Source organism: Anolis carolinensis, chromosome 2 (genome assembly GCF_035594765.1).
Source record: "Anolis carolinensis isolate JA03-04 chromosome 2, rAnoCar3.1.pri, whole genome shotgun sequence".
Lineage (NCBI taxonomy): Eukaryota > Metazoa > Chordata > Lepidosauria > Squamata > Dactyloidae > Anolis > Anolis carolinensis.
The window spans coordinates 150,601,487-150,624,503 of record NC_085842.1 but is presented as its reverse complement, the minus strand read 5'-3'; the positions used below and the strand labels follow the sequence as shown (position 1 = coordinate 150,624,503).

Sequence of the window (23,017 nt, the reverse complement as noted above, 5' to 3'; positions counted from 1 at the left end):
CCATGTGCAAAAGACTCAGACCAAGCAGAGGAATTAAAAGAACAAAAGAAACTTTACTTGTTGAGTTGAAGTCAAATAAACAGTTCAGCAATCGTACAATGTCCTTGTAGTTGCATAGGATCAATAACTAATCAATCAGCATTCAATATATACAGCATAGCATATTTAAACCTGCTACTTGACCGTAGCTAGAGAGCCTGTCTTTTCAGTGCTCTCCCTACAAGCTCAGATTTCCAACTGACAAAACCAGCCATCTGCCAGCAAACTGATACATTGTTTGAGGCGTTGAGGCATGGCTTTGCCTCTGCAAAGCTGAGCTCTTTTGCAGAGATCTCCTGCAAACAACCTTGCAAGGATTTCTTTACACACACACACACACACACACACACACACACACAGCAATTTGGCGCAATAGAGACCTCATGGGCCATCCAGTCCAACCCCCTGCCAAGAAGCATGAAATTGCATTCAAAGAACCCTCGACAGATGGCCATCCAGCCTCTGCTTAAAAGCCTCCAAAGAAGGAGCCTCCACCACAGTCTGGGGGAGAGAGTTCCACTGCCGAACAGCTCTCACAGTGAGGAAGTTCTTCCTGATGTTCAGGTGGAATCTCCTTTCCTGTAGTTTGAAGCCATTGTTCCGTGTCCTAGTCTGCAGGGCAGCAGAAAACAAGCTTGCTCCTTCCTCCCTATGACTTCCCTTCACGTGTTTGTACATGGCTATCATGTCTCCTCTTAGCCTTCTCTTCTGCAGGCTAAACATGCCTAAATGGCGACAGAAAACTATGTAAGGAAAGAATCAATATATCTGGAAGATTAGATACCACTAGGGATACAGGAAATTCCCTTTTCTGTGATTGCAAACAGTCATTGTGGAAATTACATCTGATGGTGAATATTACCAGCTTATCTGCCTTCAAAGAACAGCAAATGTGAGAGTTTTTTGTGCTTTACTTGGTGGTGTGTTTAGTTTCTAAGCTAGAAAATGTTGAAAAAAATCCTGAAAATTCAGTGGAAAGAATGTGCTCCCTCTCTTTACTATGCTTTTTTATTATCACAGTTTCCCCCAGTTCATCAATATCTGACCCAGCTGTAATGAGTTATTCGGATTGGCATTAATACACAAAATATTCATTATCATGCAGTAAAGATAGCAGTATTTAGCAATAGGAGTTTGAAGAGGTTACATTTATCACTCTCACTGTTTGTGCCACGTGATGCCATCAGGTACTGGATTCATTTTTCAGACCTGCAATTGTCTGCATATCTATCTAGCTTTGGCTTGCCATTCAGAATAACAATATCAGAGGTTCTCTCTCCTTTTAATTCAAACTTGCTGACATCTGAATTAATTTTAAATCTGTTTGTTTTGTGTTGGCTATTTCCTAAGTCACAAAAATTCCTGTTGCCATTACTGTTTACCTCTGTATTGTTCAGCTGTATTGAGAATGAAATATAGTGTCCAAAAGTTGCACTTGATTTTTTCCTATTTGTTTCTAATGTCATTCAGGTTGCAAAATACTTTAAGGAATTCCATAAATCAAATAACCTGAACATTTTCTTTCTCATGCAGACTCCCAAATTTGACTATTGTGTACTCAAAGTTATCTGCCACTAGGGAGAAGCATGCTAATTCTGATTATCTTGTCATTTCTCTGAATTATTTCTAAGCCCATAAAGAATGAGAAAGAAACCACACCAGTGACATTATTAACCTTTCTTCTACTTCTGCTATTTTTATAACAGAAAACTTTAGACTTTTTCAACTTCATGAACTTTTAGTTTAGTTAGTAATTTGAGGTTGCTGTTTCCTCCTTTCCATTTGCAGTGTTAAGTTGCAGGAAATCATAGTAAAAAAGTGCCTGGAAAATGTTAATATTTTATTACTCATGGCTGAAATCCGGCTTCTTAAAGGATCGTTGCTAAAGGGTAAAATATGGCTTACTATCCCTTTTCATGGATCTCCAAGCCCTCATCCGTATAAAAAACAAAAATAATGAATTGCCACTCTGAGCAGTATTTTACCTCTAAAGAATCCTACTATCCCTAAACCCTTCTTTCTCCAGGGCATTCAGAATTCAGCTGAAAAGCTTGGATATTGAAATGGGATGTTTGTTTCTTGAAATCCAGGAGTCTAAATATACTCTTTGGTAGCTATGTTGGTTGTGAAGTAAATACAACAGAATCCAAAATCCACAAGCAGTGATACCTTTATCAGACCAACACGAAAGCATAATATACATTATGCAAGCTTTTGAAGCTTCACTAGCTTTTTCATCAGACAAAGATATTATGTTAACAGAAGAAGCTACTTAGGTTAAGTTATGTATGGGACTAATGAGCTTTTGAAGTTTGATCACTTGGTATCTGTGTAATACAAACAAGTATGGCTACTCTTAGGAAAAATAATGGACCCTCTGCATGAGGGAACTTTGCAAAGTAGCATACACTAGTAGTTCTCATATAAAAGAGCTTTTAGAAATTTGTTGGCTATACCCGAAGAAACCAATGTTTTTGTAATGCAGGGTGTGTTTATCTCACAGTCTTAGCAGCAGTTTAAATACAACAGAAGCTGTTGAGCTCCTGTGTTGTTTAGTTGGGTAGGAGAACAGATGCTTTCTAAACTGCAGTCAGAAAGGAGGTAATGTATGTAAAATGAGAGACATTTGTAGCAGTACCAATACAAAGCTTGTTGCATAAGATATGGACTTGGTATGCTCTTTCTTTACTTTTAGAAAGTTCCTGAATTGCTGCATAAATAGAAACCCATATTGAGATCAGAGCCTTGCAGCTGGGACGAATTGTTGCAAGCATTACTGGCTGCAGGGAGCACAATGATTGAAGAGGTGCCTGAAAGGGAAAATAACAGTCCTCTTTTTTTCTCAAGCCACCATTGTGTGGTGTGCATCCGTGTGTGCTTGTGGGACTGAGCTGGAGGCTGTGCCACTTATGACAACGTGTTTACTTGTGTCCAAAATATCACAAAAACAGGAAAACCAACAACACCAGGTTCACTCCAGTTTTATGAAAGTAGGCATTTTTCCCAGCCCCCTGGCAGTTCAAGTTCTTTATGTATTTACCACACTCTTTCTCTTGGCCCCTTTAAAGGCCATGTCAGCACTGGAAGTAGGGCTGTTAATTTCATCTGGATTATCAAATCCAGCTGGTGTAAAAGGCTGGAGTCTTATCACAGTTTCAGAGCTAAGATTATAGAATCAAGACAAACAGTTCTTACCAAACCTCCAACAGAATCCCCCCAGAAGAGTCTGCAATAGGAGAGGTCCAACCTGCGGTCCTTGTAAGACTGCCTTTATATCTGTATCCTGCTGCCAGTACTGTTTCCACATGCCTTAAGATACTTCTTCACTTTTCAGTTGTGAATATGCAAGCATCCATCACTTTCTCAATAGTTAACAATCATACTAGTTGTTGCTGTTAACTACCATCAAGTCAACTTCAGCTTATGGTGACCTTATGAATGAAAGGCCTCCAAGTAATTCTATCCTCAACAGCCTTCTCAGGTCTTCTAGATTCAGGGCTATGGCTTCCTTGATTGAGTCTCTCCATCTGGATTGTGGCCTTGCTCTTTTCCTGTTGCCTTCTAACTCGACGATGTCAGTTGTGCCACGCATGACATCCATGAAATAATTCTAGAGCTGGATGATTGTATTTTGTAATGAGTCATGTCTGCTCATGATATGACCAAAATACAACGGCCTCCAGATTTGTCACCGTAACTTCTAGAGAGAGTTCAAACGAGGACCTACTTGTTTGTCTTTTTTAAACAGAATCTATAGTACTCTTCTCCAGCACCACATTTCAAATAAATTGATTCTTTTCCTTTTACTTTCTTCACTACTCAGCTTCCACAACCGAACATAGAAATGGGAAATTTGGTGACATGAATGCTTCTAACTTTAGTTTTCGGTGATATATCTTTATACTTCAATATTTTGTCTAGTTCTTTCATAGATGTCCTTTAAAATCCCATTTTAATGCTTTTATGATTACCAACAGCCTGTATTTTGATTGGGTCGATGTATGGAAAAACTTAAAGTACAAGGTGTTTCAAAAAGATGAACCCAATTTGAAATTGCTATATCCCTGCAACCACAATTGCCCATGAATGAAACTCATCCCACTTAAAAAGGTGGGGAATGGAGTTTCTAATGATTACCACCAGATGCCCTTTCCAGTCCATAAGCATCCCCTAGCTTCAGTTATTCACAAGATAGCAATCCCGCAACATTAGGCCAAATGAGATATTCCCCATTTATGGTGTACTTTTTAGATTTGTTTCTGGCTCAAAATGGTTAGTAAAAGTTGATAAACCATTTGAAACTTTTTGTATAATCGTAATATGTTGCCATCATGAAATATACTACTGTGAAATTGCATCCATTAGTTTGAAACACACTGTATATCAACTATCAGTCAGTGGCTGAAAGAAGTTTTATAAAAGAGGTGGGGATAACTGCATAGGCTAGTGTGGGCTGTCCACATTTAGCATAGCAGTCAGTTGCTTTTGAATTTTAGATGTTCTTTTCCAAGGGGCCCCAGTGGCGAAGTGTGTTAAAGCACTGAGCTGCTGAACTTGCAGACCGAAAAGTCCCAGGTTCAAATCCCGGGAGCAGAGTGAGCGCCCGCTGTTAGCTCCAGCTTCTGTCAACCTAGCAGTTCGAAAACATGCCAATGTGAGTAGATTAATAAGTACCGCTCCGGCGGGAAAGTAACGGCGCTTGATGCAGTCATGCCGGCCACATGACCTTGGAGGTGTCTACGGACAATGCCGGCTCTTCGGCTTAGAAATGGAGATGAGCACCAACCCCCAGAGTCAGACACGACTGGACTCAACATCAGGGGAAACCTTTACCTTTACCTTTACAAGGGTATTAACTGTCATAACACAATCAGTTGAAATAATCAGTCGCTATGAATGCTTAAAGTCTGGCATATATGTTCATCTGCAATGTATGTATATGGCAAACATTTCTCCCTTTTTTGTGATTTTGGGTGTTAAAACGCTTCCTCTTCCTTTTGAAGCAGCATTCAACTAGTCTGCCAAGTTTGACTTTCCATTATCTAGCTGTCATCTTATTAGGCTCCCCAGTGAGTCTCAGCCTGTGGTGCACTCTTGAAGTTGCTTGCAGCACCACAGGACTCCAGCTCTAGACTTATTTCATGGTTGTCTCAACATTCCTTCAAATGCAGTGTGCCAAGAAAAAAAATCCAGCAAAGAGAATCTGAATTATATGGATCCTTTGAAGCAATAAAAGTAGCTGAGGTTTAATGCTTTTGCAAGACTCTGTTCCCTTGTTGTCATTAGAAAAATATCTATGATCTTAGCATGAATGCAAAAATGTCATCTTTTGCAATGACTTATGCTTTTATTGATGTCCTAACAGCTAGTCAATTGCTTGGGGCTGGTAAAAGACAAAAGACAACATGTATTACCAAGGGACTTTTGGTCCCAATTTCATTTTTTAAAATCCAAAATCTGGACAGGGTTTTTGTATTTGGGCTCCTGCTTCAGCCTTCTGTGGTGTGTTGAATTAAATAACCAAACCTACAGGATTTCAGTTTACGTACAAAGTCTTGTATATAAGGTTTCAGTATGTTCCAGTGACCATATGGAAGGGCCTAGCTCTTCTGTTAAGAGCTATTTAGGAGTATTGTACTCTTCTAAAACAATATCCCTACAGATTTATGAGCTGCAACTATTTGGTATGTCAAGACAGTTTATAACATCTGAAGCTGAAGTGAAAAATGTGATATTTTGATGTTGTGATTCTCTGCCTAGCGACAGGGACATGATGTGCCAAATACAGAGCTGCAGTGTAAGAATAATTCATGGTGCTCAGACTTCCTGTGGTCCGGGCAAACCATAGAACTGGTACAACCCCTTTTCTCCCCACCCTCCCAAGAGCTATTAGAAAGCAGCATGGGGCTTTTTCTACCAGACCATTGTAGGATCCAGCTTTTGTGTAACACCTGCCTTGAAAGTTCTCACCAACTTTCAATGCCCACTTTGCCTTTTGGTTTATAAAGAAATCTTCTTTCTACCTGCAGCCTGCTTTTTGTTCTGAAGTGCTACGAATAGTTGTCTGGCCCCAGTATAAACCCTTCATAGTCTTTTGTTACTGTTCTTTGTTTCCTCGATATTTCCATTCTACTTTCAAGAAGAAAGTGGAAATCTACCCAATAGCTGACCATGGGCTGTGTTGCTATAAGAATGGAGCTATTCTATTCTTTATACTTATTTTTAGTTAGCACGTCTTTCTTGCAATAGAATCTCCCTGCTGACTGATCTTCCATTTGTCATTGCCTATCCACCTTTCCCTGCAGTGCTACTGTCTGGTTCTTTGTTTCTCACCAGCACTAGCCAGTTGCATGTTAATTTGGATCAAGAAAAGGCAGTTTTGTCAGCTTTAAACGTTTCCGTGTTGCTGTGTCATTGCACTACAAACAAGATTATAATTTCCAGGTAGGGCTGGATGACCGTGTATTGCATTGTAGTGGCTTGGGAATTGGCATACCTCTTGCACCAAATTACAAACAACAACTAGAGTCGGTATTACCTGACTTTGTGTAGTTTGTGTTTGTTAAACAATTTCCTCGGTTTGACTGTTCTGTAAACTCTTGTATGTTATTCACTTAACAGCTGTGGGTCCATGGACCGTAATAAAGTTATGTATATAAATTACAGTCAATAGAGAGACATAGATTGATATAATTTCCCTTTAATGTATTGTTGTAGGAAAACTACAAATGTAGTTTGAAATAGGAGTGCAACTTTTGTATAGTACCTTCTGTGCCGATTCACCGAAGGAAACAATTTCTGACATATTTGGGCATAAGGAGAAAGTCTTCCTGCTCTCCTGCACATATTACCCATGGCCAGATCCTGACAAATTGAAGGCTAGAAATTCTGGTTTTACAATAAATTCCAGAGTTTCTTTGGTCTTGATGTTTTTTCACTTACCAAACTAGTCCATTCAGGTTTTACTTAAAAAATAAAGTACTTGTGTGTTGATTTGCTCATGTTGTATGTGTATATGTTTAACATGTATTTTAATCTGGTTTAAATTCTTTATAGTTTAATTTTGTTTTAGCTTTCATATTCTGTGAGTTTTTAACTATTTTTAAAATTTTGTTATAAGTTGCTTTGAGTCTTGAATTGGGGAAAAAGTGGAGTAGAAATAAGTATAATAACAACAACAGTAGCAAGTCTTCTGACTTAAAAGGCTGAGGTTTGCTGAAATTTCACTTCCCAGTAACAGCAGCAGAATCAAGTTGTTTCCAGACTCTGTTGTATGTCTGAAATTATCAATGTATGCATGTCTGTATGTTTGTCTGAAATACAGGATGAATGTGTTGGGGTTCATATGTTCACAATTAGCATGGAGTTAGCTTGTAGATTAGGATGTAACCATGCAGTTGTTTGCATGTCTACTCAGACATAAGTGGGACTTATTGATCATCTGAATAGCGTTATAGTCCTGGCCTGTTATTTGTTATTTATTATTTGTTACTTATTAGAAGCTGAAATATCCAGGGGTTCTTGTACCTCTGAGTATTGAAAATAGTTCATTTAAACCAGGGGAAATTGAAATATGTACATTATTAGAATATGTAGCATGGATTGATTTTACGACTGCCCCCCTCCTTTATAAAAATGAGAGCTACGTACATATTCCAGTTAAAAGATGAAATTGCAATGTGGCTACATCAGCTATGTGTACTTTGCATGAGAAATGTTCCAACTGGTTATTTACACTTGCCAATATTTGATAATCGGTTGAATTTACATTATTTACAGATTAGTTGTACAGCCTGCATTGCTTTTTGATTTTTAATCACTTTTAAGTTTTACCATTGATCTGTTCTTATCAAGGCTGTTAATAATAGCTGGACAGAAAATGTTTTTCATCATAATATGTTACATAAATTCTCTCTTGAGCATTATTAAGGAAATTAATATACTGGAAGATATCAAAAGGCTGTGAACTTGCTTGGTTTGAGTATTGGACTGTGACTTTGGAGATCAGAGTTCAAATCCCCACTTGGCCGTGGAAGCCCACTGGGTGGTCTTCCATGGTCACATTCTCTTGGCCTCAATGGAAGGCAATAGCAAACCATCTCTGAACAAATCTTGCAAAGAAACCCCATGATAAGATTAAACTTTGAGTTCACATAAATTGAAAATGATTCAAAGTCCTGGACACTAAGACTCGAAGCAACGGGTTCAAATTACAGGAAAGAAGATTGCACCTGAATGTTAGGAAGAATGTCCTGACCATAAGAGCTATTTAACAGTGGAACTCATTGCCTCAAGGTGTGGTAGATGGATGTCCATCTATCAGGAGTACTTTGAACCTTTCCTGCATGGCAGGGAATTGGACTGGATGACCCATGTGGTCTTTTCCGACCCTTTTCTAAAATAGATAACAACAGCAGCCAAAATTCCATTATATTAATCTATACAATCATAAAATCATAGAGTTAATGGAGATCTCACGGGCCATCCAGTCCAACTCCTTGCCAAGAAGCAGAAAAATCACATTCAAAGCGCCCCCGACAGATGACCATTCAGCTTCTGCTTAAAAACCTCCAAAGAAGGAGCCTCCACCACACTCCCTGCCAGAGAGTTCCACTGCTGAACAGCTCTCACAGTGAGGAAGTTCTTCCTAATGTTCAGGTGGAATCTCCTTTCCTGTAGTTTGAAGCCATTGCTCTGCGTCCTAGTCTCCAGGGTAGCAGAAGACACATTTGCTCCCTCCTCTCTGTGACTTCCCCTCACATATTTATACATGGCTCTCAGCCTTCTCATCTGCAGGCTAAACATGCCCAGCTCTTTAAGCCGCTCCTCATAGGGCTTGTTCTCCAGACCCTTGATCATTTTAGTCGCCCTCCTCTGGACACATTCCAGCTTGTCAACATCTCCCTTCAATTGTGGTGCCCAGAATTGGACACAGTATTCCAGGTTTGGTCTGACCAAGGCAGAATAGAGGGGTAGCATGACTTCCCTGGATCTAGACACTAAACTCCTATTTATGCAGGCCAAAATCTCATTGGCTTTTTTTGCTGCCGCATTACATTGTTGGCTCATGTTTAACTTGTTGTCCACGAGGACTCCCAAGATCTTTTTCACACGTACTGCTGTTGAGCCAGGCGTCCCCCATTCTGTATCTTTGCATTTCATTTTTTCTGCCTAAGTGGAGTATCTTACATTTGTCCCTGTTGAACTTCATTTTGTTAGTTTCAGCCCATCTCTCTAATCTGTTAAGATCGTTTTGAATTCTGCTCCTGTCTTCTGGAATATTGGCTGTCCCTCCCTATTGGGCGTCGCCTGCAAACTTGATGATCATGCCTTCTAGCCCTTCATCTAAGTCATTAATAAAAATGTTAAACCAAACTGGGCCCAGGACAGAACCTTGTGGCATTCCACTTGTCACTTCTTTCCACGGTGAAGAGGAAGCATTGGTGAGCACCCTTTGGATTCATTTGCTTAACCAATTACAGATCCACTTAACCGTAGCTTTGCCTAGCCCACATTTGACTAGTTTGCTTGCCAGAAGGTCATGGAGGTTCTTGTCGAAGGCCTTACATGAATCCAGATATGCTACATCTGTGGCATTCCCAGCAACTACCCAGCTTGTAACTCTATCGAAAAAAGAGATCAGTCTGGCATGACTTGTTTTTGATAAATCCGTGTTGACTATTAGCGATGGCCACATTCCTTTCTAAGTGTTTGCAGACCACTTCCTTAACAATCTTTTCCAGAATCTTACCTGGTATCGATATGAGGTTATGTTCAAATTTAACACTAGATTAGCTGTTTCAGAAGAAGAAAGAGCTGGTAAAGAAGATTGAAGCTGATTCATTTCACTGCTTGCTCTGAGGGAAAGGCTCTCTCAGAAATCCCAGAGCAAGGTGCTAACAAGGGATCTGTGACTCAAAGATGTTTCGCTTTGATTTTGGCCCCTTACTACTGCCAAGTTGTGCAGACCTGATCTACACTGTAATTTGAGTCCCCATGGGGAGAGAGGATGGGATATAAATAAAATTATTATTATTATTATTATTATTATTATTATTATTATTATTATTATTATTATTTGACACTACTTTAACCACCATGCTGCTCAGTGTGATGGAATCATGGAAGTTTTCATTTTATGAAGTCTTTCACCTTCTCTGCCATTGAGTGCTGGTGCCTCATCAAACTACAATACCCAGGATTCCATAGCATTGGCCCATGGCAGTTAGAGTGGCGGCAAACTACATTAATTGTACAATTTAGATGCACCCAGAGTCCTGCATCAAATGCTTCATTTTGTGTACCTGTTCAAACTTTGTTGCTTTGATGGAGTATTCAATTCTTTTGTCCTCCAACCTGACATTTTTGAAGGCTTTTAAAAGTGTAATTGCTTAACAGAATGGGGCAGGGCTGGTTCACTTCAGCTTTTCTCTTGAAGAGCCGGTTTTACAAATACACTGCTTTGTAATGCTGAGATGGAAGCTTCTGTCGGATAGGAACAAAATAAGCAAGTGTATTTCAGATTTCAGTAACCTGACTTTTAAAAAATGTCTTTTAATGTGGAAATCCCCTGAGGGCAAGTGAACAGGTGCTGGTAAAAATGTGCCTGCATATTAGAAACTAATTGGATTCAATGATGAGTTCCAGATGGGCTAATTATATGGCTGGCGTGGCAAGTAGTTTCTTGCATGGGCAAGTCCGCAAGTTGGTTTCATTGACTTTTATTTTGGTTTGCCATCTTGTGAAGATTAAGGGAATGCCAGCACAATAGCAGCCTGTGAGAAACTAGCTGGGGGCTGTAGTGCGTATCCAGAAATGTGGGAAGTACTCTTAAGAAAGACCACTATCTTCTTTCCCCGATGATGACATTGTGCCTAATGAGGAGGATCACTATGGAATGAAACCTGGTAGAGGATTGCAGAATTGGCTGTGCTGTGTAAATGCAGTTTCCCTGAGTAAGCGCTATGAAGATATATCCATAAAAAGAAATGGGGTTTTAAGATACTAAATTGCCTTAGAACCAGCATTTCCTTCTCTGTCTTCTGCTGGAATTCAGAAAATGTAATGAGCAAGTGTGTGAGCCTGTTGCTGCAAGAATAAGAATATCAAACAGGCTATCTTGTTCAAGAAATGAGATGTGTGTTTGTAATCAACATTTTATTTGGAGAATCATCATAGCATATTTTGGGCATATGTCTGATTGGCAGGCGTCTGCATTGGATATTTCAGCAGAGATAGTCAGTGATGCCACTAATACTGTTTGTCCTGACATCCATTTGTTGCTGTGTTTATTTTTCACCAAACTCAAGGATGATAAGCTATGTAGTCATATTACAACCAGCCTGCAACAGTGAAGGCTCATAGTTCTTTGTCCCACTCCTAATGCCTTGAAATAGATAGTGTGCAATACTTCATTTTTAAGATAGGTGAAAAATCCATCCAACAGTATGTTGGAGTGCTGATTAGCAGTACTCACTCACCAGTAATGACTGGCTGATGGTTTCCCTCCCCTGCCTTGTGACTTGCATTGCACTGTGTGTGTCTGTGTCTGCCTGCCTGCCTGCATTCTCATATGAGCTCTTCTTGCAGTAAATCAAGTCTGTGCACTTTCAGGAGTGTCCAAGTACTTGTCCTTGGGATCTGCCTCATAACCACGTTTGCTTTTCCAAGCTTAGAGGATTTAAACACTTATGTAAGGTCTCTTGATTGGAAATTTCAAATGTATAATTTATATAGGTCTGAGTGAGTGATTTATATCCTGTTAAGTGGTGATTTAGTTGGAAAATACAACCCCCACTTGCAGATCTTTAATGAAAAAATGTCTGTTCTTATGAATTTATTTCTGAAGCAGTGTTTAAACTCAGTGTGTTTGACATAAATCAGGTCTAATTGTCACATTGTGATTAATGAACATGTGCTAGCCATTTCCGTCCCAAAACTGAACTTGTACTCATTTCATCCAGCAGAGTGAAACAAGTTCAGACTTAGCAGAGTTGATTTTTTTCTCCGGTCTAAGAAAACGTTGGCAATAATTTCTAAGGTTTTCTCTTTTTGATACTAAAGTCCCATAGGAAAATGATTTTCAGATAAATGCTTGCGAAGAGTTTTGAGGTTCAGCAGGGGCAATGTGCCAAAGGGACCAATAAGATTTTTTCCCCAGTTTTTCAGATGCAAATGCAATACAAGGGGATATAATGCTGGCAGAAGTTATCTTCTTGCCTTTTCTTATGTGTGGTCTAGATGCATAGCCTCTGCCTTATTAAGGTTACAGTCATCCTTTTAAGCCTCTTGTGAAACAAGTAAATACTAGGCAATGGATGTGACATCAATATCAGTACAGCCAGCACCCTCCACTGTTGAAAAATGATGAATCTTCTCCTTCTCTTGGGCTGAGAAGAGCTGAAGCTTGTAGCCAAGCCGAAGAGACATTTTCATGTTGGGATCCTATAGAAAGGCTTCTTTCATTGAGGCATAAGACCTCCTTGTGCTCCAAATGAAAATATTATGCGCTAGTTATGAGTAGTATGAACCAAGTTGTAAGGCATTGAAGTACTTCATTGGAACAGTAGAAGCTGCAAAGTATGGGAGGCTTCCCATGTTCTCTGATAGGTGTGATTGATGGTGTAATCATTTGTGTGACCTGATGGAAAAAGAGCCCTTAAATGCTAGTTTGCAGATATGAACCATCAGCTTCCCATTCCCCTCCAAAATATCCATGCCTTTTATATCAGAGGTTGTAACAACTGCCACTTGGATTGGAAGAAATGGTTGTGTGCTCTTTCAGTTCATGCTGATAATTCTCTTGTACACAGGAGGTATTGATTGGAAAGTGGGGGAGAAAACCCTGCACTTCGTTTTCATGTGTAAAACCTGTTGTAAAGTCATCAGTATCCGAGCAACCCATTGTCCTTAGCTTGTACTACCCATTGTAGGAGTTGATTTACTGTGTTGGATGAACCATCTGTGTTACTCCATATGGAGATGAAGTTAATTATGATGGTCTGACAGCATCCCTGTTTTTTTTTCTCTTGATAGTAGTCAAACTACTTATTGTGGATAGTATTCTTTCACATTACTACAACTTTCCACAGAAATGTTGACTGAGTAGATGAACTGACGTCTGTTTTGAATTGTCTTTTTTTAATGTAACCCCATGTTCTATTGGAAATGTGTTTAAAATCTGCAAAGCAGGAGTTCATGTTTGGGTTCAGTTCATGGTTAAATTTTATGTAAACTGTCCTGCTTACTTGCATTAGAATATATGTTTCTCACTGAATCAAACAGGTTTTTGAGTGTGAAAATGATATTAACAAGTTGGCACTAAATAATCTACTAGAAAGTATCCCATTGCCCACCTGGAAGACTGTGATGTTATTTGTTCTAATTTGTTGCTGTTTGGATATTCTACATTAATCATTCTGCCTAACCGATTCACTGCTGTTCATTTCAGGGGAGAGACAAGTTTGGCAATGAGATCACTCAGCTAGCTCGCCCTCTTCCTGTTGAGTACCTTATCATAGATGTAAGTATCTATTGTGCTCTATACTGCAGAGGAAAATAAAAATGGGAAATATTCAGTCCAGAGCTAAGCTTGACATTACTATGTTTTCCTTGTTGGTTGCAGTTTTGTTTTGGGGCCCCAGCTATGAGAAAATACAGGAAAGCATTTTGTTTCTTTTGTTGGACATTCTCAAAGCATCTCATTGCTTTTATGAAATGACATATATTCTTTAGATAAATAAAATGGTTACACCCACACTCTCCACAGAGAGGTTGTTTGATTACACTCGTAGGAGTTTGCTGGCAACTTTCAAAGGAGCAATTAAGCAGCCTGGTTGTTACAGGCACTGAATCAAATGTGACTTGATGGCCAGTGACATCTTCATTGCCTTCGCAGGCTCATGTCCAGGCTGTTTGGCAGACTGTATCTCCCTCTGTGATCTGGCACTGGCCCTGAGATCCTCAGAAGAGGCCTTTCTCTCAGTCCTACCACCATCAGTGGTTGTCCCTATGCTTTGGACTAATTTTCAAGGGAGACCAGAATGCCCTCCTCCTTTTTGTAGTGAATTGTTTTTAAATGTTCTCCATTTATTTATTTAAATTGTATTTTATGTATTTGTTTTAATAATTGTATAAGTTTGATTCCATTTTAAATATTTGACTTCTATATATTTAAATTATATTGCTTTTTAAGTGCAAACTACTTTGGGTCTCAATTCTGAAGGGGAAAACACATTATTGTTATCACTGCTTCTCTATTGTAGGAAAATGATTTTGTTTTTGGTATAAAAGATCTATGTATGGCATCTTACTGTATATTAGGCACTTGATAATCTGTAAAAATTGCTTTAGGCTAAATTAAGGAAGAGGGGCATTTTATAGGATGGAAGAACACAAAGAAGATGTAATGGTGATTATGGTAGCATTAGTTAGAGGTGAATCTAAAGAGAGTTACCATAGCAGTCTGTGGTCATGGTGTCAAATTTTCACTTGTTCTTCCTCCTCCTCCATATATCTATGTTGTTGCTCAGAGTTGAAATTAGGCTGTAGGCATTTGCTGCCTGATTCATGGCGTGAGATGCTGCCTGTTGCAATAGCAGCGACCATTGTGTTGAGCCTGCAGACTTTCTGCTCCCAGTTGACAGCCCAGAAACACATGTATTACCAAAGCAGCAGAGGCATCTGTTTTTGGACTACCTGGGGTATAATTAAGATGAAAACAGATTGACAGAGCATGCAGTTAGGAGGAGTCTGAAAAGAGATAAAGCTGAATTTTTGAAGCCTCTCACTTCACATTTTGTCTGCTTTTAAAAATTATTATCTTATAACTTGAGCTATTTCTGTAGCATTGGTGTTGTTACAAATTGTACCCTGATTGAAAAGCCTTTTGTTAATCAGATTGCCCACTCCATAGATTCCCAGTTGGGATTTGACAATTCTTCAGTTTTAAATGTAAGAGCCTGTAATATTGGTTTACCTTGGGCAACTTGTGTGAGATCAACAAGGACGCTCTTATTTTTGTTGTAGTCATAGCCACCTCACGTTAGCACAGCTTACAAGCCACTTCAAAGAAAGATATCTTTGTTTTATTATAGTTACCTTTTTTTAAAATGGGAGAAAGGCAGCAGGTGCTTGAGCTCCTCAAGGATTCAGCCTGGCACACTTGACAGAATCTGTGTCAGATGGCAAGCCTAGTCTTGATCAACTCATGCAGATCTTCATATTCCCAAACAAGCCTTATTGTTTGAACTGAGATTCCGTGTTGTGATCTGTTTGTTCAGTCATACCGGGTGAAGCATCTCATTGGGAAAAGAGACCATGGGGGTTAGACAGAATGTGTGTACATTTGAAAAGCTTCACTTCATAGTTTCTCCCTCTGGCCTTCCCAGCTGGGCCTCTGGATCTTTAGATGTTGAAGATGCTCAATTGAGGCCTTCATCTGCCGTACATCTGCCATACATCTGGTTTCTTGCAGTTGTCATCCAAATCCCCTTTTTCTTTTCTTTTTTAAAGATTACTACCACGTTTCCTAAAGATCCAGTTTATACATTTTCTATTTCTCAAAATCCATTCCCTATTGAGAACCGTGACGTGCTGGGAGAGACTCAGGTAAGTGTGAGTAATAGTTAGTGTGATGTCTTTGTACTATTGCACTGGGTTAGATTTTAGTATTTGGAGTTTATCAAGCATGCACAAAAATTGGGTTGCATATGATGGATGGTAAACCCCCATTTCTAGACTCCTCTTAGCTCTTATACTAAATTTGTGTGTGGGAAGAGCAGCTCTGGGAGGACAAATTGCACGTAATCATGTAAAATAGAACTTTTACTGTGAAGTGTGTGCATCAGAAGTTAAAGCAAAGATTGCATGGATGTCTAATAGAAACACTTTTCTTTGTAATAAGCACTAGCATAATTTGTAATCTTTTAAAGAAAAATGCTAAAATTTGCATCCCAGAAATATTCCTGACTGCTGCACATACATGTTTGTATGTGTTTTCTGTAGAGTTGCTTAGTATAGAAAATGTGCAGTACATAATTGAAGCAGAGATCATGTTCAGAGGAGACAGGGGGAGTCTGGCTTGTCTTCTGTTTTTGCTGTGTGTCTAGTAATGAACTACTGGATCTAAACACTTTAGACCAGTTTGGCTTTTCACTTCAGTTGCCCTGGCAACTGTTGGCAATGTGAAAAGTCCTTAGAAACAGGCTTGGAATGACATACAATAATTGATCAGAAATAGGATGTAAATGATAAATGGTAGATCTGACTATATTTGTCTTTGGGAACCTTTTAGGACTTGCCCAGTTTGGACACTGTCATGAAGTAGAGTGAGGAAACTGCTCTTAGGTGATAGACACTGATGGTCAGATAGATGAGGTGAGGTGAGGTGTTGGGCAGTGAGCTCTGTGTGCCACACAAACTGCCCTGTTTTCTCAGTTGTCATGGAGAATGTTGTCCTGTAAGATTCAATTTGGTTGGCTTTTATGCTCCTGAAACTGTTAGGATTCTGGCATCATTGCAATTTTCTGCCATGGGTGCTGGCTACAGTTGGAATATATGCAGTAGCCTGCCAAGTTTAGAAAATTTCATTTGCCAGATTAGGCTAGGGACATTAGGAATGTACAGATAGAGAAGTGTGTTATATTTATTTGCAAGTAGAAAATAATGTTGGGATTTGGCAAATATGAATGTAATAGACATTTTAAGAAATTGTATAAATACTAAAATTCATACAATATGTATTGTCTTCACTAACTTTACAGGACTTTCATAGCCTGGCTACATATTTGTCCCAGAACACCTCCTCTGTGTTCCTTGATATCATCTCTGATTTCCATCTGCTCCTCTTTTTGGTCACCAATGAAGTGATGCCTTTAAGGGTATGTAATGAGAAGCAGTTTATTCTGGAACATCACACGAGCGCATGTAGAGGAAGGTGCTAATCATCTCTGGCTTCCAGAACATCTCACTTCAGTTGATTTGGCAAAGCTTTTTCTCAGGCACCAAAGCCCATCCTTGCTTTTGAAGTGGCCTCTCTAAGGCTAGCAGCAAAGATGCTCAATGGGCTTGAATGTTGGCTGCCTTGTGTTTCATTTGGAAGCTGATTATGTTTGTATCAGTACATTCTCAGCCTAGATGAAGCCAACTTGTATGTGACATCAACAACTGGAAGTGTTTTTAAATTCTCTGAATCAGAGTTTCCTGTTGTAAATGATCGCAGCATCAGTCACCAGTCTCACAGAGGCCAGCAACTTCCTGTGTTTGCTTCTCCTCTCACGCCTACGCCCCTCTTTTACTGGTTTAGCAGCCAGATCTAAATTGCACACCAGGCTCTTGAGCATAACATCTGCAAAGAAGAAAAAATAAGAATCAAGCCATGTGTTTTCCAGAAGGTTCAAGAATAGTAAACATAAACCATGTGTAGAATAGCTGGGTTGCCGGTGGACAACTGGAGATCAGGGCCAATCAAATTTGCTTCATGCTGCCCTTTTGTTTGATTGTGTGTTTATCGTTATAAACAGGAGCATAACATTTATAGTATGAATATAGATCCAAAGAACAAAAATATGTTCTTAGTGTTTTTTGAGGCAAAGTTACAATGTGAATGATTGGTAGTGGGTAATGCACATACTACATACCCGCACTTTAAGTTTTTTGGATATGGACACTGCATATTTCCATCCAGGACATGAAGGTACACACATATACACACACACAGTTCATAACTTGTGTGTAGCACCCTCTGCTGTTTGTAGCACTAGGTGCTTTTTCAACAGTTATATTAGTGCAGGCACACTGTTTGCCTTTTGCAGGTGACAGTTAACAGTTGCCGCTAATCAAGCGAGACTGCAGTGGCGCCTTCTGTTGCCCATCTGTCTATTGACACTTTTACACTCACTCCCACAGCTCTCTGGAACATTGTCTACAAAAGTTCATTAAGACCGTTCTTTTTCTCATAATACCATCCTATGCCATATTGGCTATGCATGTGCTCTTCTGCCAGTAGACCTTCAAGGGAAGAGAAGATGCCACTATGCATGCAACCATTGTAGTGGCAAAGGATCCAAAACTGCTGTGTGACCAGGATGTGGTGGTTCTTATTGGTCAGAACATGCTGAAGATATCACTATGCTGTTATTAGGAACTTGAAAGTCAATCTGTCCTTCTAATTCTGGTTTTCAAAAGCCAGTGAAATTGTTAGGTGGGGAGGAAATGAAGAGTAGATCTCAGTAGACTGTAAATTATTATTAATATATCACCATAACTATTGATGTTCTTGAGAGATGGCATAAATCATGCAGGGAAGGATGCCTCTTGAATATTTCTCATATGGTGCTGATCTACCTTCTCTTTCAGGACAGCATCAGCTTGTTGCTAGATGCAGTAAGGACTCGAAATGAGGAGCTTGCACAGACTTGGAAGAAATCAGAACAATGGGCCACCATCGAACAACTTTGCAGTATGTCTAGGCATTTCTCCTTTAAAACTGAAATTAAGGCACCTCATTGGAGAGCATTTAGTTTAAGATACATTGGTTTGCATATAGTTGAAGTTGGGTTTGAAGCTTCCTTAGTCATTTATGGGATAATTCAGTATGTAGGAAGGGAACTGAATGCTATTTCACATTCCAAAGAGAGGAGTTTGTGAAATATTGATGGCAAAGGTATACTGCAGTGTGAACTGATATAGTGCAGAGAAGAAAATGTGCTTACAATATAATACAGGTAGATGAAATTGTGCAGTTAGGCAAGATGGCAAGAACGATGGAGACTGTGGATATGTGATACATAGCCAGATTCAGCCTTAACTATATTGGATATTGTGTCTATTTTGAGTAATTTTTGCATGTGAGAATTCCCCTGCTTATTGGGATTCCTCTGACCGTCTCCTGATGGTATGATATTGTCTTTTTAGGTACAGTTGGCGTTCAATTGCCAGGACTCCAAGAGTATGGTGCCGTGGGCAGTTCAGCACATGCAACAACCTCCTCCATGTGGGCCTGTCAGCACTGCACCTTCATGAACCAGCCAGGCACAGATCACTGCGAAATGTGTAGCCTCCCACGCAGCTAGGCCCTGTCCGGCTTGGCATTCAGGGCAGCCATCACAGACCAACTGGCAAAAATACAGAGGCAAACCCTTAAGCCGGGCAGGACTGTTCTTCCTCCTGGGATGATGCACCACGAGGGGCGGGACAGAATGGGCAAGTGGGGTGGTGACCCATATGGCGGGCCCACAGCGCCACCTAGGGGGCGGCAGCTTGCCCTTGGAACTGGCTATTCCAGTGGGAGAAGACGACACAGCCCTTCTGCCCAGTGCTGCTGCCTTGCCTTTTCTTTGCTCTCAGTATTGTAGAAAGCCAGAGGCCATGTTTCCCTGGAGCTGAGGTCACCCACGTGGCTCATCAGCTCTGTGGGCACATGGTGAAGTGGCCATGCCCCCTGTTAGCTTGCATGCCACAAGCTTTCCCCAGCCTTAAAAAGTCAGTGAGTGAGGCTAGGCAGCAGTATTGAAGGGACGACTTGCTCCCCGAGCACTAGCTTGCCTAATATTGTTCTCTTGACATGCTTTGCATTTAGCCCCAGAATCACTGGGTCGGTGGTGCCTGAATCACTGCAGTCCACCCTGTAATTATAGTTCCCAGATTGAATAACTTGCAATGAAGAACATGCCAAGGCTTTAAAGCCAGAGGCTAAGCCCCAAAGCACTTTGATGCTTAAAAAAAAGAGTGTAATTCTTAATAGGGAAGGGGGTGTCGGTGGTTGCCTGTTGACCCATTTTTTGTCCAGTCATCCATAATGAGAGCTCTGTCAGTTGCTGTTCCCTGGTGCTTCTCATCTAGAGGGTGTGCAACAGAAAGGAGTATTCTCATCCAGAATAGGGCACAGGCAAACAATTGGCTATCCAATCTGAAAGCAGACACTGTTTTGACCAAAATCATTTGGGCTGTGTCATGGTTACGCAGGCAACTATTCACATGCCCAGATCTCCCTTGCCATCTTCCCTTTACCTTGAAACTGTTTTCTGAAATCCACAACTATGAGCAAGTAAAGCTTGCAAGTACCGTCCACATACCTGTTAAAAATCTGAATATAATCTCAGCAGGGCAAAGCTAAATGGGGAATTTGAAACTTTGTCTTACCCCGTCACTGTCCAGGCACAATGCAGCCAAAGCACCAGAAATCCTCTCGCCTCAAGAACACAAAACATGCTGACCGTTCATGTAACCACAACTGAGCCATGCTCTCAAGTTTCTTATTTCTTTGGAAGTATCAATTCCCAACAGTAAAGATATCTGTTTTTATGATCCAAACATTTTCAGCATCTCTGCCAGCAGTATAAAGGCACATGTGGTTCCTCTTGCAACAGTAGTTCTGCACAACTGACAGTTATCACCCAGAAAAATCCATCAACTTTATTACAAAGAAACCATGGCATGTTTGACTTCTGTTTACTTATGTGGACAGAAGGCATTCTGTTTTAAACTTTCCCAAATTTGATATTTTTAAGAAGCTCATTGCCACAGCATGATGTGCCTCTGCCCCAGCTCCCTGTTCTCATTATGGGCATGTAGGCCTGGCTCCCGGACAGCTGCCAAGAGGGGTGTGGTCACTCTGCCTTCCATGGCAAAAGTATCTTGGGCTTGGTTGGTCAAGTGTTTGGAGACACTTCCTTTGGTCCTAATTATTGTTGACAGGACATGTGACATAGATTTGCATTTTGACTAGATTTCCTGAGCTCACTGGGCTGTAGCCGCTCTTGCTATTCCTCTTTGTCTGTGGGTTGCAGAGGTGTGTGTTGGGTTTGGACTGGAGTTAACTGAATAACAGCCCTGCAAATAAAAGTCTATTAAAGCATCTGAAAATGACAGTTTCCTGGGCCTTTTATTTTCCTACTGGTGCTGACCCTCTATGTTTGGTTCTCTACTATCAACTTGGAGCTTGGGTAATTGTTCGATTACAGATCTTTCCCCAGACAGAACTTCAGCTATTTTCCAGGGCAGCCTTCTTGATAATTGACCCTCTTCACTTCAAATGCCAATGCTCATGCCTGCTCTCTAAAATTCTTCTTATGTATCTTGGTTGATACAGAAGGTAGCAATTTGTGGCATTTCAGAAACATTGGCAACTAAAGATGGTGAACTTTTGTCTAAAGAAAGATCTAATAATCTTATACAAAGTTTTGATACCTCAGTCTATTCAGAAGTCTGATGAAGATCACAGCTTTTGTCTTCATGCTTCTTTGAAATTGCTTAAAAGCTGGCAGTAACATAGTGTGACCCTCTGGAGATGTTTTGCAACCCTAAAAATTGTATTGGCTTTACTGTTCATGCACTAAAGTGGCAGTAAAACAGTCAATTGCAATAGGAATTCTACTTTTTTGTCACCATAGGTGATCACTTGTAGTTGAATATGTCTTCCAAAAGCTCCTTGGACATCCAATGTTTAACTTCCTGGATCCTTGGTCAATATGAGTATTTTCCATCTATTTAGTCACCACCAAGAAAGTCAAGAACACTCTCTTTTCCTGGCCACCTGGGGGCTTAGATAAGGCCTCCAAGTACAGTCGTCTCCTTCCCCTGTTTCCTCATTTGGAAAAAGCCTGATGTCCTTTCTCTTCCAAGAAATAGTTATACGTTACAGGAAGATTCTAGGTTTCTCACTTCCAGACAGACACCCCCCCCCCCCCATTTCATTTTAGAAGAATGGGGATTTGGTTAAGCATTTGGAACAAAGGTGTAGTTAGGTATGAACTTGAAGGATTCCAGGGCCCTGACCTATTTCTTCAATGTTTATTATTGTTGTGGAGAAGCTTCCAAATGGTAAGTACTATTTGACAGATTTGTGAAACCATGTTGTCATTTTCATACTTTAATTCTCATACATGGCAGATGAAAGTAAAGAGAATGACATTACAGAATTTTACCAGTACATGGAGATTACTATACATAGTGAGCAGTTAAAAAACATGAAGTCAGTGTTAAAGCCAGAGCTGTATGCACTTCTGCTCACCAAGTTACATTTCAAAGTGTGTTTCCACTTAAACACACAGACCTATTCCTGTGATAGATTGTGGAAACAATATACCTGTAGATTGGGTTGCTGTGAGTTTTCTGGGCTGTATGGCCATGTTCCAGAAGCATTCTCTCCAGACATTTCGCCCACATCTATGGCAGGAATCCTCAGAGGTTGTGAGGTACCTGTAGATTGCTTCAATATTAACTCAAGTGACTTACATTTTCTTTGGTTATTTGGGCTGTTTCTTGGAGAGCTTTTCACTTGAGTACTTTGTCATGCATGCTGGGGATGTGTTTATCAACCAGTTCATTCTCCTTCCCTGTTACCTGTCTCACAAAGTTAGGAAGTTAATGTGCAGAGGAGGATAACAGATGCTGCCTTTGACTCACTGGAGGATAGGAAGTCTGTAAATATCAAAAGGAGTTGGGGACAAGTCTGCAATAAAAAACTTTCTATTTGTCATTAGGGATTACTCTGCTTTGACAGAACACTGGGGAAAAGAAAAAAACTCAGCACACTGAGCTTGCATTAGTGTGTCCTGCATTGTACCACCCAGTTGCAACTAATGCCTGCTGGGGCTGGTGTGGCAGAGACCACTATAGGTAAATCCAAGGGATCACCAGAGGCAAAAAGGGCTGCATTTAGTTTGGAAGAAGTAAAATATGCGTCCCACTGGTTATGCGGAGTGTTGGTATTTCTGTAGGCCCACGGATGATATCAGCCATATTGGTTCTACTGATCTCTGACCTGTTGTTTGCACTTGCTAGGATTGGCAATGAGACTGGTTTCTTGGTATAAGTTGTATTCACTGCCCACCACTTGAAAAACCCATCAAGGTAATTAGCCTGCGTGTTATTTCCCTTAAATAAATTCCACATCCTTCCATCCATGAACAAGCATGTGCTGGGCAGATTTGGAGAATTCTGTGTAAACAGTGACCAGACACTAGTTGTACATCCA

The 23,017-nt window shown here is 40.2% G+C and overlaps 1 protein-coding gene across 2 annotated transcripts in view; it reads left to right on the top strand.

The window, feature by feature from the left end:
• The window catches only part of nploc4 (NPL4 homolog, ubiquitin recognition factor), a 68,040-nt gene extending 47,133 nt beyond the window's left edge, over positions 1-20,907 (top strand). For both annotated transcript variants that reach the window (XM_062970829.1, XM_003217039.4), the window contains exons 13-17: positions 13,490-13,561; positions 15,553-15,648; positions 16,803-16,919; positions 18,397-18,499; positions 18,955-20,907. In XM_062970829.1, coding sequence (XP_062826899.1) covers positions 13,490-13,561; positions 15,553-15,648; positions 16,803-16,919; positions 18,397-18,499; positions 18,955-19,112 — 546 coding nt within the window. In that variant the 3' untranslated portion in view covers positions 19,113-20,907. The remainder of the gene's footprint in view (positions 1-13,489; positions 13,562-15,552; positions 15,649-16,802; positions 16,920-18,396; positions 18,500-18,954) is intronic.
• The last annotated feature ends 2,110 nt before the right edge of the window (positions 20,908-23,017 follow it).